The 16327-nt window shown below is 44.4% G+C and overlaps 1 protein-coding gene across 12 annotated transcripts in view; it reads left to right on the top strand.

Moving 5' to 3' along the window:
* Fbxw4 (F-box and WD repeat domain containing 4) overlaps positions 1-16327 on the top strand; it is an 81490-nt gene that overhangs the window by 11877 nt on the left and 53286 nt on the right. For 9 of the 12 annotated variants that reach the window (XR_015628255.1, XR_015628254.1, XR_015628259.1 and 6 more), the window contains 3 exon segments: positions 8022-8117; positions 11925-12110; positions 12505-12637. Coding sequence is in view for 5 of the 12 variants with exons in the window: in XM_087564303.1 (XP_087420429.1) it covers positions 8022-8117; positions 11925-12110; positions 12505-12637 (415 nt within the window). In the remaining 7 variants the exon portion in view is untranslated. 12 annotated transcript variants of the gene reach the window in all.

The raw sequence follows: 16327 nt of genomic DNA, 5'->3' as shown, positions 1-16327 counted from the left end.
TTCAATTCCCAGCAACCACATGGTGGCTCACAACCATCTGTAATGAGATTCGATGCCCTCTTCTGGTGCGTCTGCAGACAGTGACAGTGTACTCATATAAATAATAAATAAGTCTTTAAAAAAAAATAAAGTCAAGCACCTAACACAATATAATCCAAAGATATACTAATTTAATACCCACATGCTGGGACTTAATGGTAGAAAATAATTCTGGCTTCATTTTCCATAATCAAACCATTGTGTTTCTCTAAGAGTAGAAATGTTGTATACACAGTAAAAATACAGCAACTTATAACACAAGTTGCTTTTCAGCCACGATGTTTCAGGCAGCAGTGGTGAGTGTTGGTGTTGTGGTATGAAGGTGCACACGATATAAAGTGTGCATGTTGTGTGTTCCAAGTGAGGCTGCAGTGAAGTCATACGATACAACATGGGCGAGCCGTCAAAACTGCTTCTGATTCGTCATGCATTTGAGTTAGTTCATGTCACATTTAGAAACCTTTACTGTTATGAGATTTTAAATGGCTCCTACGGTGATTTACACATGGGGTTGTGGTACGGGTACAGGGTAAGTGTGAAAAAGCAGCCTGCTGCTGTTGCACAGTGTGGACCGTGGGTGTGAGATGGATAAAGTGGGTTGACATTAGGGGTCCTTTGAAGGGAGCTGTAGGGCATTCTCGTCAGCTCTGTGTTGTCCTATGCGTGGTCTTTGCTCATGTTGATGTGTTTCCTGCCATTTTACTTTGCCCTAGATTTTGGGATAATTTAACACGGTGTCATAATATTTCATTGAGCTTTTCAGAACCTTAATTACAGCTACCTGTGTTGGCTCAAGTGTAGACTACACGTTTCTCAGTGGGTGGCTTACACTCTTAGCTGGTTAGAACTGGTGGGCTCAGGCAACGTGGGGAAGATCTGGAAGCAGGGAAAATCAGGGAAAACCCAAGCCCCAAACTTCCTTTTACACAGTCTGTGCCCAGTTCCTGTTGGGAGGCCTTTTTCCATACTTGCTTGTTCTTCCCAAGTTCCAAAGCATCAGTCTTACCTGTTGCTTGAGTAGGCAATGCTAATTATCATTGGGGAGTGTTGTTTTAAGATGGGGCTGGGAGGAAAGGGATCAAGGAGTTTTCTTATCCTGGAGATTCCGTAGACTTAGGATCTTAACACACACACTCGCGTGCGCGCGCGCACACACACACACACACACACACACGAACATGTGCATACACTCACACACACACAGTCATTATTCTTAGACCAGGTTTATTTATTTGCTTTTTGGTTTTGGGTGTGAAATTGGAGAGGGGAAATGAAGGATTGATCATTCTAGTAATGTCCTAGATTATTTCGGCCTCCTGGGACTCACTTGCTAAGATATTAAGGGGGCAGGTAGCTTACAGTAGGTGCATGCTGTTTTGTTTAAAATAATTTGCGCACCCAGGAATGCAGTCAGACTCTAATGGTGACTAAGTGCCTGAAAGCTGAGATGGAGGGTGGGTGAAGAAATTAGCCTGAGGCAAGGGAAGGAGGCTGGGAAAATGGCAGTTCAGCCAGGCCCATGGGCCAAGTTAGAGATTTTTTCCTTGCATTAACAGCCACAGGGAGATTTATTTACAGGGCACTAATCGTGTCCTTTGAGGGGAGCACCCTCCGTTTATATCAGTAACTGGGAGAAATGGTTAGCCGGAGGCATTTGAAGGATGAGAATGAGGCCTGGTTGATTTCTAAGGCGCACCAGCCTCTGTCCTCTCAAGAACTCTTCTGCTTGGTCCTACCCTCTCTCTGATTGGATGGTGACAGGTCTCAGAGAGAGCAGACTATTGATGGTGGGGGGTCATTTTTCATGAATGGACGCCAATAAAAATTAAGATACAGTTTAGCAACCAGCTAGGGACGCTATCAAAGAGGACTGGTGAAGGGGGAGGGAAAAGCTGTTAAGTTGCCTTTAACAAAGTGGTACTTTTTCCGAGTCAAAGCCACATGGAACGAACACTCTTGTAAAAGCTGGAGCTGATTTGAGGGACCTGGAGTAAATGACTATAGCGCTCACCTTAAGAGAAAATGCCTGTATCTGCTGTTGGGTAGCATTTTTGAAGCTCAACTTTGAAAGTTTCTTGGTGGGCTGAAGAGATGACTCAGCGGTTAAGAGCACTGACTGCTCTTCCAGAGGTCCTGAGTTCAAATCCCAGCAACCACATGGTGGCTCACAACCATCTGTAATGGGATCTGATGCCCTCTTCTGGTGTGTCTGAAAACAGCTACAATGTAATGAAATAAATACATCTTTAAAAAAAAGAAAGAAAGTTTCTTGGTGTGGAGACTCCTCAGGGGAGTATCATTCTCCTCAGTAAAGTGTCACCTAGTTACTATTAAGTGACCAGACAGATAGACAAACATCTTTACCCTAATTTAGGAACTATGTTGATTCACCATTTGTAACTTACCTGTGCCTGTTAATTTAGACCTAACTTAGCAGAGGAGTAACTACAAACTCTCTTATCTCTGGTGTGGGGAGGGGCTTGCAGGGAAGTGTTGGCAGAACAATGTATGCTTTTTTAGTTCTGGGTCAGCTCCTTTCCTGTCCTCAGTTCTCTCTCCCGTGGTACAGGTTGCTCTCTGGTAACGTGAAACCCCGGACCACATGCACCTGATAGGCGAGTTCAGTAAGATAGTTTAGTGTTATCATATCATGCGTGTCCATCCTGATAGCCTTCAGCCTAAAAGATAAATTGTTTGATAGTAGAGGAGTCATTGATTAGAAGAAATAATTACTAGTTTAGATTTAGTGGTGACATCACTGATACTGGCTATTAGTTAATAGATCTAGTTGTGTTTACAAGAGACTGGTCTCTGTGGTGAGATATAATGGCTTTATAAATTATAAATTTGCCTTATGTGTCCTCTCGGACTATCACTCTTGTGTGAATTATATTTAATATTTTATTTTGTTATTAAATTGCATGATCTGTGTGTGAGTCCTGAGCAGCAGCGAAGGCCAGAGAACAATTGTGGGGGTAGGTGTTCTCCTCCATTGTGGGTTCTGGGGATCAGACTCGGGTCATCAGGCTGTGGCAGGCCAGCTCTTGAGCCATCTCTAGCCCTGTGTGAAATCCTATCCTCACTTCATAGACAGAAAGCTACCTGCAGTTGCCCAACACCCGCTGGAGGCAATTCCCATTTCCTGAGTCTGCTTTCTGTGCTTTTCAGAGCTTTATTTAATCTATGTAGTTAAGGGTAAGCTGCCACATTATCAACCGCATGTATATTAAAGAAACTCACTCGTGCCCTAAAGCACCATCAGTGCAGCTCTTCTGATCTGTTACCGGTAGAAACAGTATTTTTCTTCATCTTACAGTTATTGTTCAGCAACAACGGTTGTTTCTGTGTTCTGGTCCTCACATTTGTTCTGTCTGGAGGTTGCACATGGTCTATTCCAAAGCATTTGTGTGCTGTTCCCCCACAGGCAAGCATTCAGCCTGCTTCCAGCCCATGCACTGTCAAATGTATCTCTCATTTGAGTTACTTGTTTGGGATACAGTGCTCACAGTAGAAATCTGAGTTCAACAAGACAGTGCGACTGATGTGTAACCAAACCCATATGCTTATGAAGTCAAAACCCTGTCAGGTTTTCCTCCTTAACAGAGGTGAGGCGGTGTTTAGTACCTGTTTAAGGTACATCTCTGTAAAGTAGTTTTCAGCAATGTTTTTCTCAGCGTTTCACTGAGTGAGCCCCATGTGACTGTTCTCAGGCTGTTTGACATGGGTGGCTGGATACTAGAGTAAGACAGAGTGTTGTTTGGATAGATTTTTATCAGCTCCCTAGAAGTTTTAGGGATGAAACTTGTGTTTGCGATGTTAGGTTCTCTGTTACTTACCTTTCAATCTCTTTTCCCCACCTCTTTCAGCGTTTAAAATTTATAGAAACAAACTTACACACTTTGTAATCCATATGTTCGTTTCTACCATTTGTTGGCGCATGTCTCTGTGTGTGTGTGTATGTACATTTCATTTTCTTTTACCTAAACTATCTCAAATTGATTTTTTTCCCCTTTTTAAAAAATGAGATAAAATCTTGCTAATAGTTGAGGGTGGTTTGGAACTCAGTATGAGACTCAGGCTAGTTTTGAGCCCACAGTAAATCCTCCTGCCTCAACCTTTTAAGTGTTAAGATCATAGGCTTGTGCTATCATGTCCAACTAAGCTTCCTTTTTTTAAAAAAAATTCTCATATTGTATGAGAGGGCCATCTTAATCAGTTTTTTTTTTCTTTGCTTTATTGGAACATGTTCAGTTTCGTCAACACTATCAATTATTTTTTATTAATGTATACTAAGGATTGAATCCAGAGCCTTACAAATATGCGTGGGGGTTGGGGATTTAGCTCAGTGGTAGAGCGCTTGCCTAGCAAGCGCAAGGCCCTGGGTTCGGTCCCCAGCTCCGAAAAAAAAAAAAAAGAAAGAAAGAAAAGGAAAAAAAAACAAAACAAACAAACAAACAAAAAAAAAACAAATATGCGTGCATTCTACTGCTGAGCCACACTCCACCCCGTGCCATACTGCCTCCAAGCTTCTCTAATTTTATAGGACGTTTTCCCCCTTATTAAATATTACATTGTAGAAGAATTGGGAAATACATAAATGTCTCGTGCTTAAATAAGATATTGCAGTTAGAGGAGTGGAGTAAAGGGCAAACAGAAGGAAATCTTGATTAGGATTAGGAGGATGGCTTTTTCCCCACCACAGACAGAATTTCTCTGTGTAACCCTGGCTATCCTGGGATTCGCTCTGTAAACTAGGCTGGCATTGAACTCAGAGATCATTAAAGGTGTGCACCAGTACAGCCCTGTTAGGATTGCTCATTTTTATACTGTTAAACTTCTGTGATATGTATCTATGTCTTTAAAGTTCAGTCCTCTACACTCACTACTTTACAAATCAGAAGCATTCTGTACTAATAAGCGGATTAGATAACTTTCTGCCTGCCCAAGCCATCTTTTCAAATGTGTGTTCACCAGACTCGAAAGTGAGACTTTTGGTCGATGACTTTTAGTGTCGGGTGGTACACATGAAGGTGTAGGTTGAGACAGAGAGAAATGTGTGTGTCTCCTTTGTCAGTGAATTTCTAGGTAGGTACAGTAGTCACCACCGAGTGCCCCAAGCAGTAAACCTTGTACAGTCATGCATGTGAAGCCATGGAGACACAGATGGGCAGGCACCTACATTGGAAATTTCAGATTCTTGCCCATGATTTCAAAAGTCTGTGTAAGGATGTATTCTCAAAAGGCCTTTGGGGGCTGGGGATTTAGCTCAGTGGTAGAGCGCTTACCTAGGAAGCGCAAGGCCCTGGGTTCGGTCCCCAGCTCCGAAAAAAAGAACCAAAAAAAAAAAAAAAAAAAAAAGGCCTTTGGACTCTTCACTGTCTCTTTGCCCCAGACTGCCATTTTCTGGCTGCTGTGTCCCTGCCTCTTTCACCCCTTTCTTCCGGTATCCACTGCTCCGTCGACATACAGGAAAGATCTGTAAATGAACACTCATACACTCGCTGTCAAGGTCTCATAACTATTTGGCCACATTTGTTTATTTGTGCATTTCAGTACTAATACACTCCATACATGAACATGCATGCACATCCTTGATTATATTAGTGCATGTGTTTTCTTAAAAATGTATACACAGTGGTTTTGGATCGTTATATTTGAGTAATGTGCTCAAATTTAAACTTGATCGTTTGAAATTTGTTGATGGTGAGTTTTGTTGTTTTCTAAAAAAACAGAATTAGCACATCTGTGTGTGAGTGTGTGTGTGTGTGTGTGTGTGTGTGTGTGTGTGTATCACATGTGGGAAATCAGAGACAAATTGTGAGAGTCAGTTCTCTCCTTCTACTGTGTGGGTCCTGAGGATAGACCTCAGTGCAGGGCTGGTGGCAAGAGCCTTTGCTCTGTGAGCCTGGCAGATGGCCCCACTCTTGTTTCCCTGAGACAGTGTCTCTGTAGCTCAGGCTGGTCTGCTGTGTACACTAGGTGCCCTTGAATTCATGGTCCTCCTGCTCCAGCTTCCTGAGTGCTAGGACTACAGGCCTGTGACACCGCATGTGGCCCAGTTGATGCCTTTTTGATAGATATGCCCGAAGGCCTTCAAGATCCAGATACAGGGCATTAAAACCCCAGAAAGTTTCCATGTTCTCCTTTCCAGACAGTCCCTACCTCTGCCTTGTTGGTCACTCATCATTATGAGGGCTTTTTTTCCTTCATGTTTGGTTAATTGGCCCTTATAACAATTCATGTGAATGAAATACAGCATGTGTAATGTTGCCTTCATTTATTATAATCTTTTTTTTTTAGTTGAGGCAGGCAGGGAGATGGTTCTGCTGTTAAGAGCACTTGCAAAGGACCTGGGTTCAGTTCCCAGCAACCACATGGTGGCTTACAGTTGTCTAGAACCACAGTTCCAAGGGATCTCATGTCCTCTTCTGGCCTTTGCATATGAACATGGTACATATATGTGAATGTGGGCAAAGGCACTCATACCCATAACTATATAAAATAACCCTGCTTGACCTTTCGCTACAGTGGCTGGGCCATTTTTCTTTCCCATCATCAAATAGGAAACTTCCTTGTTGGTCTTTTAAAAATATATGAATAGAGAGGCTGAGGTGATGCCTGCCTGGAATCATGGCACTCAGGAGGCTGAGACAGAATGAATCAAGGCTAGCTTAAACATAGAGGGAGAACTATTTCATTTGAGTCTGAGTCCGTTGTTATATACATACACATATACATACATATGAATTTTTAGTATATTCATATAAATAATATTTTCCTCAGACTCTGACTTGTTATGTTCATTTTTGTGAGATAAGTCATAATTTCGATAAAGTCTAATTCATTAGCTTTTTTCTTTTATGATTTTTGCTTTCTATGTCCTGAGTACTTTGCCTATCCCGTGACAGACACATGCCCTTTTTTTTTTTTCTTTTTTTCGGAGCTGGGGACCGAACCCAGGGCCTTGCGCTTGCTAGGCAAGCGCTCTACCACTGAGCTAAATCCCCAACCCCACATGCCCTTTTTTGCTTTTGCTTTTTTTTTTTTTTTTTTGGTCCAGTTAGATAGATTAATATTAGCTTGTTGTTGTTGTTGTTGTTCTTTTTTTTGTTTTTTTCTTTTTTTCTGAGCTGGGGACTGAACCCAGGGCCTTGTGCTTGCCAGGCAAGCTCTCTACCACTGAGCTAAATCCCCAACCCCAATATTAGCTTTATATTGTATATTTTATGTGCTTGTTTATTTTTTAAGATTTATTTATTTATTCTATATGAGTACACTGTTGCTGTCCTCAGACACACCAGAAGAAGGCATCAGATTTCATTACAGATGGCTGAGCCACCATGTGGTTGTTGGGATTTGAACTCAGGACCTCTGGAAGAGCAGTCAGTGCTCCTAACCGCTGAGCTATCTCTCCAGCCCTATGTGCTTGTTTATTATATATAAACTTTCTGTGTTTGGTATAAGGTAGGATATCCAGGAGTTTTATAAGATGGACATCTAGGAGTTTCAGTACTTGAAAATTAAAAGAAATGAGCTGTGATTATGTCACTGTCTCAGGAAGCAGTGCGTCGGTCTTTTATCTTATTACTGTGAGTGTGGGCAGGTGCATGTGTGACACATGCACGGAGGTCGGAGGACAGCCTCTGGCAGTCAGTTCTCTCTCTACCAAGGCTTTTGTGGAAAGTGTGCCTTGCCCATGGAGCTGTCTCGGTGGCTCTAGCTCTTTCTTGTCATGGTTTCCACTAGACTGTTTTGACATCACTACAGATAGTGATAGTTTAAAGTTGAAAGCATAGACTTCTGCTTGGATGTCTTGATTAGCCATGGATAGAGACAGGAGTTCTTAGTTCCTGGTCTTATAATTCCTTTAGTGTGGATTTGATTCTATTCTGCATGTTTCCAAGTCCTGACTCAGTAAGGCCATGCAATCCTCTCTTACTGGTAATGAGTTGTAGTGACTGAGGTGTTCTGTTTGCACCTAGGATGACCAGCATTCCAGTAAAGGAACGAGTGAAGCTGTCTCAGAACTGGCGGCTGGGACGATGCCGAGATCGGATTCTACTGAAGTGGAGATACAGGTAAGTGGCTTCTTGATTTTTTTAAAAATGTTTACTGTTTAAAATAGTGTTTTTATTTTATGTGTATTTTTGTTGTTGTTGTTTTGAGATAGGATCTCACTATGTAGCTCTGGTTATCCCCAACTTACTGTGTAGATCAGCCTGTCCTTGAACTAACAGAGATCTGCCTACCCTGCCTCCCAAGTTCTGGGGTTAAAAATGCCCACCACTAAGCCTGGCTCGTATGTATGTATTTTGTTTCTGTATATGTCTATTCACCGTGTGTATGCCTAGTACTTGACGAAGTTCCCAAAGGGCATCAAATCCCCTGGAACTGGAGTTACAGACAATTGTGAGCCACCATGTGGGTGCTGGGAATTGAACCTGGATCCTTTGAAAGAGCAGCCAGTGCTATTAACCTCTGAGCCATCTTTCAGCCTCACTTCTTGATTCTTTTAAGGCTTCCTAAGACCAAAGAGAAAATATGAAATTAGATCATAGGGGCTCTCTCCAATGTGGTAACGATTCTTCAGATCCACAGAGAGTCTAGCAGAAGGATCACTTGCTAACATAGTTCACAGAAGATTATAAAAAATGTACTCTGGGGGCTGGACAGTGTGAGGTTGGAGGATCTCAATTTCAAAGCTTGTCCGGGCTAAAGAGTCAGCCTGTGTAACTTAGGGGGTCCTATCTAAATTTTTTTCTCCTTTTTTCCCCTTCTTTTTGTTTGTTTGTTTTTGTTTTTGAAACAGGAAACTGTGTTCCTGGAGCATTCTGTAGCCCAGGCTGGCCTTAGAGATCCTCTGCCTCTGCGTCCTGAATGCCGGGATTGCAGGCATGAGCCACTATTCTTACTTAGCTGAGATTGTTTTTTTTGAAATGTTATCTCTAGGGAGTAAATTCTCCTCTTGGATTCTGTTAAAAATCTTCATTTTTGGGGCGGGGCTCATGATGCTGGGGCTCAAACCCAGACCTAGTCCATGTTGGGGTGCTTTACTACTGAGCTACACCTCCAGTCCTATTTCTTCTAATTTAGTAGAAGGCAAAATTGGGGGTTGGAAGATGCTCATGAGGAAAGTCTGACAATGTGAGCTGTTCCCTGAGATCCACGTGGAGAGAAGAGACTCTGGGAAGTTAGCGCCTGAGCTCCACATACGTGCTGTGACATGCATGTGCAAACTTTTGTGTACACACAAAGTACAGAAAGAAAATGTAATTTTAAAAGAAAGGCAAAAAGGGATATTGGGCATATGTGAGGTAGGACTTAGAGTGCCAGTGTGTGGTGTGTGTCACGTGTGTGGATGTGTAAAACAGTGCCTGGAGGCCAAAAGAGGACTCTGGGTGACCTGCTCTATCACCCCCTGTCGTTTCCCCTTGAGAAGGGTCTCTGATGGAGCTAGGCTGGTGGCCATGAGGCCTTGGTGATCCTCCCACCTCTCCTCCTCACTGTGCAGTGCTGTGGTTGCAGGCTCTTGTAGACACTGGCTCTCTACACAGGTGCTGGGAATTTGGCATCAAACTTAGTGCTTATACAGCAAGTGCTTTCCCCACAGGGCTGCCTCCATAGCCCAGTGCCCTAGCATTTTTATGGTTGTTAAACCACACTTAGGCTTCATCAGTGCCAAAGCATTTCATAGTATTTGTCACCTTACCCAAAAAGAGCTTCTTGATGGATGATTTCAGTGTATTAGGAACTTTGTGACTTTTCCTTCTGGCTGACCTGTCCCTTTGCTGATAGATAAGGCACACTTCAACCTTTGGTGACTGTCTTACTGTTCTGCTGCTGTGAAAAAATACCAGGACCAAGGCAATTCTCACAAAAGAGTTGCAATTGGGGGCTTACCTACAGTTTTAGAGGGTTAGCGTAGAATCATCATGGCGGGAAGCAGATAGACATGGCACTGGGTCAGTAGCTTAGATCTTTACATACTGATCCACAGACAACAGGTGTGTGAGACAGAGAGAGACACATAACACACGTACACGCACACACACACCCACTGGGCCTAGGCTGAGCTTTTGAGACCTCAGAGTCCACTCTCAGTGGCACACTTCCTCCAACAAGGCCACACCTCTTTCTAATCCTTCTCAAACAGTTCCTTCCACTCTCTGGTGACTAAACATTCTCACATATGAGCCTATGGGAGCCAGTCTCATTCAGACACCACAGTGACCCTTTGTCATGTTTGTGTTGTTCCCACTGGTCTGACTGATGTCAGTTGCTGTGAATTATGTGGTGGTAATATGATAGAGAAGTTATGAAAGAGAAAGTTTTTCTTTTATGGTGAATGGCTTTATCTTCTGATTTCCATTGGTACCTAGTAGAGGTTTTCTTATAAAAACAGGGTCCCCGCTGTAGACCAAGTTGACCTAAACTTGCCATCCTCACACTTTAGCCTCCTTAGTGCTAAGACTACAGGCTAGTGCGCCATACCCCGCCATTTGTGCCTTGAACATCAAGGAAAATATATCAAGCTTTTGCTCCTGGTGTTGTCTTTAGGGCATTGGTTTAAGGCAGTCTGGCAAATAAACAGAACGATTACCAGGTTGCCCCAGGATTCTCCACTGCTCACCTGGCATGAACCTGGTTTCTTGTCCTAGGTAAATATCTGTCTACCACATGGTTGTAAGTCTAGTCCGCCTCCTGTGCTGCCCATTCGTGTGATCTACATAACTGTGGAAAAGCTGTTGAAGAGGAATGAGAATAATGAGTACAAATGTTCTACACATAGTCTCTATAATACATGCACGCTTGGAAACGCTGCGTGAGTAGACACTTGGTTACTACACGATCCAAGCTGCACTTAACTGCCCGGCCAGTCGGTTTGCAGAGCTTTCCCACATTCCCATGACGCTTGTTTTAAGGAGCCTGGGGAAGAAACAGCCGTGTCCGCTCAGACGGGCTTGGCAGTGGGAGACGGCATCTGTGCATGGGGATGAGTCAGCTTCCTTTGTACTCTCCAGACTTGGCAGCTCCAGGACGGTTATAGGGTAGGCACAGGTGGGAGTGTCTGTCTCAGGGAGGGGCTTAGGCCCGGCCAAGAGCCTTGCTGAGCACCCTCCCCTCCCCTCCCCTCTCTCTCTCCCCTCCCCTCCCCTCCCCTCTCTCACTCTCTCTCCCCTCCCCTCCCCTCCCCTCTCTCACTCTCCCTTCCCCTCCCCTCCCCTCCCCTTGCTCATCTCCTTCCTGCGTTTTTTTTTCATCTCCTCTTTGTTTTGAGACAGGACCCTAATGTCCCTATAACGGCCTTACTCAACTGTGTGTCTGCAGATGGCCTGAAGCGCCTGTTCTCCACTTCAGCACTCAGGGGTGCTGAACCACAGGTGTATGCCACTCTGCCCACGCAGAGTCTTCTTGAGGCTTTAGTCCCATCCTGGCCTGTGGCTTCTGCCTCTTACCGTTTGCTCTGAGAGCTGAGCTCTTTCTAGCCCTGAGCTGCAGCGTGCTGCTTTGGAGTTCTCCTCTATCACCACACTTACCCTCCACTAAGAAATGTCACTCTCCTTGGCAGGACCTCGGTATCTCTGCCGGTCTGCACACTTTCCTAAATAGCCAGATTGTGTTTCACTTATAAATATGTCTTTGCTCTAATAACAAGGGAATGGGATTTCCTAGAAAATATCTTTTCTCTATCACACTGTAACTGGTCTGCTGAGCAGTGTGTTGGAGTCTTGGAGTCTTGAAATGTAAGTTGGACTTAGCCAGAACACAGAGATCACATTACCTGGCCGGGAGTCTCCTTCATCTTCCCCAACTCCTCAACTGAAGTCTGAGTCCTGCGTGCGCCAGTGGCTTTACTTTGTTGTTTGTTTTGTTCCCCTCCCTAGTCAGATGCCTTGGATGCAGCTAGAAGACTCTTCTCTGTACCTATCTCAGGCTAATTTCATCCTGGCCTACCAGTTCCGCCCGGATGGTGCAAGCTTGAACCGTCGGCCCTTCAGAGTCTTCGCTGGGCACGATGAGGACGTTTGTCACTTTGTGCTGGCCAACTCCCATATCATCAGTGCGGGAGGGTGAGTGCTGGAGGTTCTCTCACTTCCTCCTCAGTGTTCTTCAGGGACCCAGGTCTGCTTCTGGGTTTTTTGATTTTGCTTTTTTTTTTTTTTTTAAACACTTTAAGCAGAGATTTACCAAAAGCTGACAATAGGTCAGCTGAGAAGAAAGCCTAAGAACCTTCAGTGCAAAGTGGAGCAGGTTCGATACTTTCTAAAGGGAAATTTACTTTCCTTCTCAGCTCTGTTAGCCTCAAGCGTGCTGAAGGAGTAAAAGTGTCTAAAAGCTCAGCTCCTTGTGGGCCGAGTTGCAGAATGCTTAGCAAATCCAGATATCATTGGACACCTGCTGTTTCAGTAGACTTGCCCTCTTTCTACAAGTTAATTTCTGGGCGGGCTCCTTATTCTCTTGTAGAGATGGGAAGATCGGTGTTCATAAGATTCACAGCACCTTCACTGTCAAGTACTCAGCTCATGAACAGGAGGTGAACTGTGTGGACTGCAAAGGCGGCATCATTGTGAGTGGCTCCAGGGACAGGACGGCCAAGGTGAGCACTGCACATGCTGCTATTTCCTCTGTCTATAGGGCCTGGGGTAAGAGAGGGTGGACAGAGCCTGGAGTCCCAGCATTGGCTGAGAGCACTGGGTGAGGGCAGGGGAGAAGAGACACAATAAAGAACTCACTTATGTGCTTTGGCATAGAGCTTGCGATGCCAGGCTGTGTTCCTGCCAGCTGGACGGGGAGGGGTGGGGATGGGGTGGGGGAAGCGGCCAGCAGCTTGGACACGTGCCACTCCCTGGAAATGTGGTGTGAGTGCACAAGTACAGGGCCTGGCCAGCTTTTCCTCCCTGAGCTGGCTTTCCTCAAGTTTGTGGGTTAAGTTCTAACCCCAATATTTTATTTTAAAATTTCCCTCCTTTGCTTGCTCTCAGTTCAGAGGAGTTAATTTTTCACCACCTTGTTTATAAACAATCAGGCTGGTAATTAAAATTTGTTTTACTGATCCTCTGGAGAGCAATGTGGCCAGCGGGCAGTGGAGAGGACAGGGCTGTTGGTGGTGGTGACATCAGTGCCAGAGCCACAGACATCCACCAAGACAGGAAAGGTGAAACTGATAAAGACTTGTCACCCTCGCTTTGTGGATCCAATCTATCCTGTCTGTGTCAAGTGCTGCTGCTGCTTCTGGGACAGGAAGAACATTTCCCATCCTGGGTGTAGCAGCCCTAGCCAGGGTCCAGGCTTTGGGGCTGCCGTGGGACCTCGGCTGGGCTTGATCATCTCTTGTCTAGAGTCTAGAGGCTCACCGTAGCAAGTGCTTATTCCTATCAGCAGAGGGGCCCCTAGGCAGCAGAGAGAGCTCAGGAGAGAGAAGTTGCAGCTTTAGTCAGTAACTCTGACTCCTTGTACCTACCCTCTAGTGACTGCTTTCATGTCGCTGATTTACATGAAGACAGCAGCCAAATAGGCTCCCTGCTGTTTATGAGCATTTCTCCTGCTTTTGGAATTTTCTGCCTTATATTTTATATTTAGAGAGAATGAATGCCGGCAGAGGACACTCGAGGAGGACCAGCAGCTTGTGCTTTTATTTTTGAGACAGGGTCTCAGGTAGCCAACGATGGTTCACTGATCAGTGAGGCTTCCTGTCACCCGCTGTTTCCTCTTCCCATCCCATATTTGAACGGTTGCTTAGTCATGACTTTGTAGCATTCATTGCAAATATTCTGGCTTTAATGTGCCAGACTGCTCAGGAGTAAAGCTCAGGCTGGAGAAAGGGCTCAGTCAAGTGCTTCCCAGCTGAGCACTAGGATCTAGGTTCTAGGTTCAGGTTGTCAATGCTCACCTCTGGGGGCAGTGGCGTTTGTCTCTAGTCCCAGTGCTGGGAGTTTTTGTTCTTTGATAATTCCATGCATGTTTATAATGCGTCCTTGTTGTCCTGGCCCTATGTTGTTCCCTCCCACCCTCTCTGCCCCCATCTTCCTTAAAAAAAAAACAAAAAACAAAAAAAAAAAAACAAAAAACAAAACAAAAAAAACAACTCTTAAGTATATTTGCTAGCTTTTGTTCTTATTAGTGTCCTAACGTTTAACAGGGCTCTATGCCTCGTCCTCTCCCAGAGCCTCTTAGTTGCCAACAGATGCAGCACTAAATGCACATAAACCTTCCTTCATTACTGCCTGTTAGGAGAGCCCATCGTCACAGTAGCAACAGTTACTGTGAGTTCATGATTGCCATGTTTGTGTTGTGCTTGGAAGATAGCATTTTGAAGCCCCGCCCCCCACCTTCTAGCTCTTAACATTCTTTCTTTGCCATCTTCTAGAGTGTTCCCTGAGTTTGAAGAGGGTGCTCTCTATAAATGCCTTAGTTAGGTCTGAGCTCCCAGCAGTTCTATACTGAGCATTGTGTGAAGCCATGGGCCTTTGTATTCACTTCAAGGAGAGGCTTCTGTTTACCACTGGGAACAGCAGCCTTTGTCTGGGGTAAGCAGGTATTTGAAGCCTCAGACCCACCTCTCTTTCTCTTGAGACAGTGTCTGGATGTGTGGCAGAGGCTAACCTTGAACTTGTCACTTTCTGCCTCTTGAGATTATAGATATGTATACCACATGTCTGCTAGGATTATTTTCTAGCAGTGTAGACTGTAACCAGGTACTGTGCTAAGCACTTTATTCATTTTCTCATTTTATCTTATTGGGTAAACATCTTTTTTTGCTTAACTGTAATGTATTTTGGATACACAGTATACTCTGTGGTATCTACTCTATAACCTTTTCTGTTTTTCTTACAAGATATATATCTATTTAAATAGCTGTCCTTGAAGTTACTATGTAGCTTAAGGATGACCTTAAACTTCTGATCTTGCCCCCACCTGTTGAATGCTGGGATTACACGTTTGCTACCACAGCCAGTCCACGTAATGCTGAAGCTCAAACCCAGTGTTTTGCGTATGCTAGGCTCTACCAATTGAGCTAAATCTCCAGCCTTTGCATTATCTTCAGTGGCTTCACAATGAACCTAACCATTGCTTATTCACAGTTTTCTCTGGTAGATGGGTGTTTGTACCTAGTTTATTCCTGAATATAAGAACCGGGAAATAAGAATCCTTTCTTAAGTCTGCTAAATTCTACACATTGACCGTGCTAGTTCTTGGCATTTACCTTCCCTTTTCTATACCATGGTCCAGAGGGAGACATAGGCATTTCCCCCATTTGATGAGCTGAAACAAAGAAGTTAGGAAACATCTCTAAGCAAAGATTACAGTAAGTCACTGGTTGGGTTCAAACCCAGACTAGTCATATTCCAAAGACAATATGCTGTTCTGTAGTGATAGGCTGCCGGAAATACTTTATCACTTAGGTTTTGTCTTAGGATTTTTTTTTAATGAATTCTCATCCTTAGAGTTCCCGAGTCAAAGATCATTATAGGTGAGCCTTGCCACCTCCTGTTTGCCTTCTAAGAGGGCTGTATAAATATATATGTTCACTGAGTGTTTTCCAGGCTGGGTCTGACCACATGTTTATTATGTCAACTCCCTGTCCCTCAAGTACCAGGACACTCTTGCTGCCACGGGCTGCTGTGCCGTGGGGCAGGCTGCCACTGTCCCGATGCTTAGAATTGGCATTGTTCGCTCCTAAAGATCAGGAACTGTATTCTGTAGTTTGTGGGCTCTTGGACACTACCGACTGTCTCTATGGAAGCTACTAGAAAACAGGTTCAGGCTGTCCTGGAGATTTTGTAAATCAGGAGTACCCTCTTCACTGCATAAGCAAGAACATGACTTTGAAGGAGTTCAGAAAAGGCAATGTCTCTTCCAAGATGGGCAGTCTAAAGGAAGAAACCAGAGGGCATCTAGCTGTGACCAAAGGAGGGTTTGGCTATCAGGTGCAAAGCGGATGCTAGAATCCTGGACTGACAGGAACTACTGAGATATTTGCCCTTGTTTTTTGGGTCCATTCTCATTCAGAATATTCTCGTTAAATTTCTTTTCTTAGTTTTGGGAAAAGTTACTTACTGTTACCCCATCCCCCACTCCATCATACCCTTGTGCTCTAAGAAACACTTTCTCCTTTTATAGGGAAGAGATACCATGTGACCCTAAGAAGGCAAGACCACCCCCATTCCATCACCTGCCCCTTACACCGAAGGAATGTTTTCTTAGTTCTTCCATCTACGGTCCTGCCTGGGTTTGGTGTGTTCCCCTTATAGCTCTGCGGGGACCTTGAGAGGTCACTGATCCATCT

The sequence above is a fragment of the Rattus norvegicus genome, chromosome 1 (assembly GCF_021556685.1).
Source record: "Rattus norvegicus strain SHRSP/BbbUtx chromosome 1, alternate assembly SHRSP_T2T, whole genome shotgun sequence".
Lineage (NCBI taxonomy): Eukaryota > Metazoa > Chordata > Mammalia > Rodentia > Muridae > Rattus > Rattus norvegicus.
The sequence above is the reverse complement of the archived record's forward strand: the minus strand, read 5'-3'. Positions and strand labels throughout refer to the sequence as shown.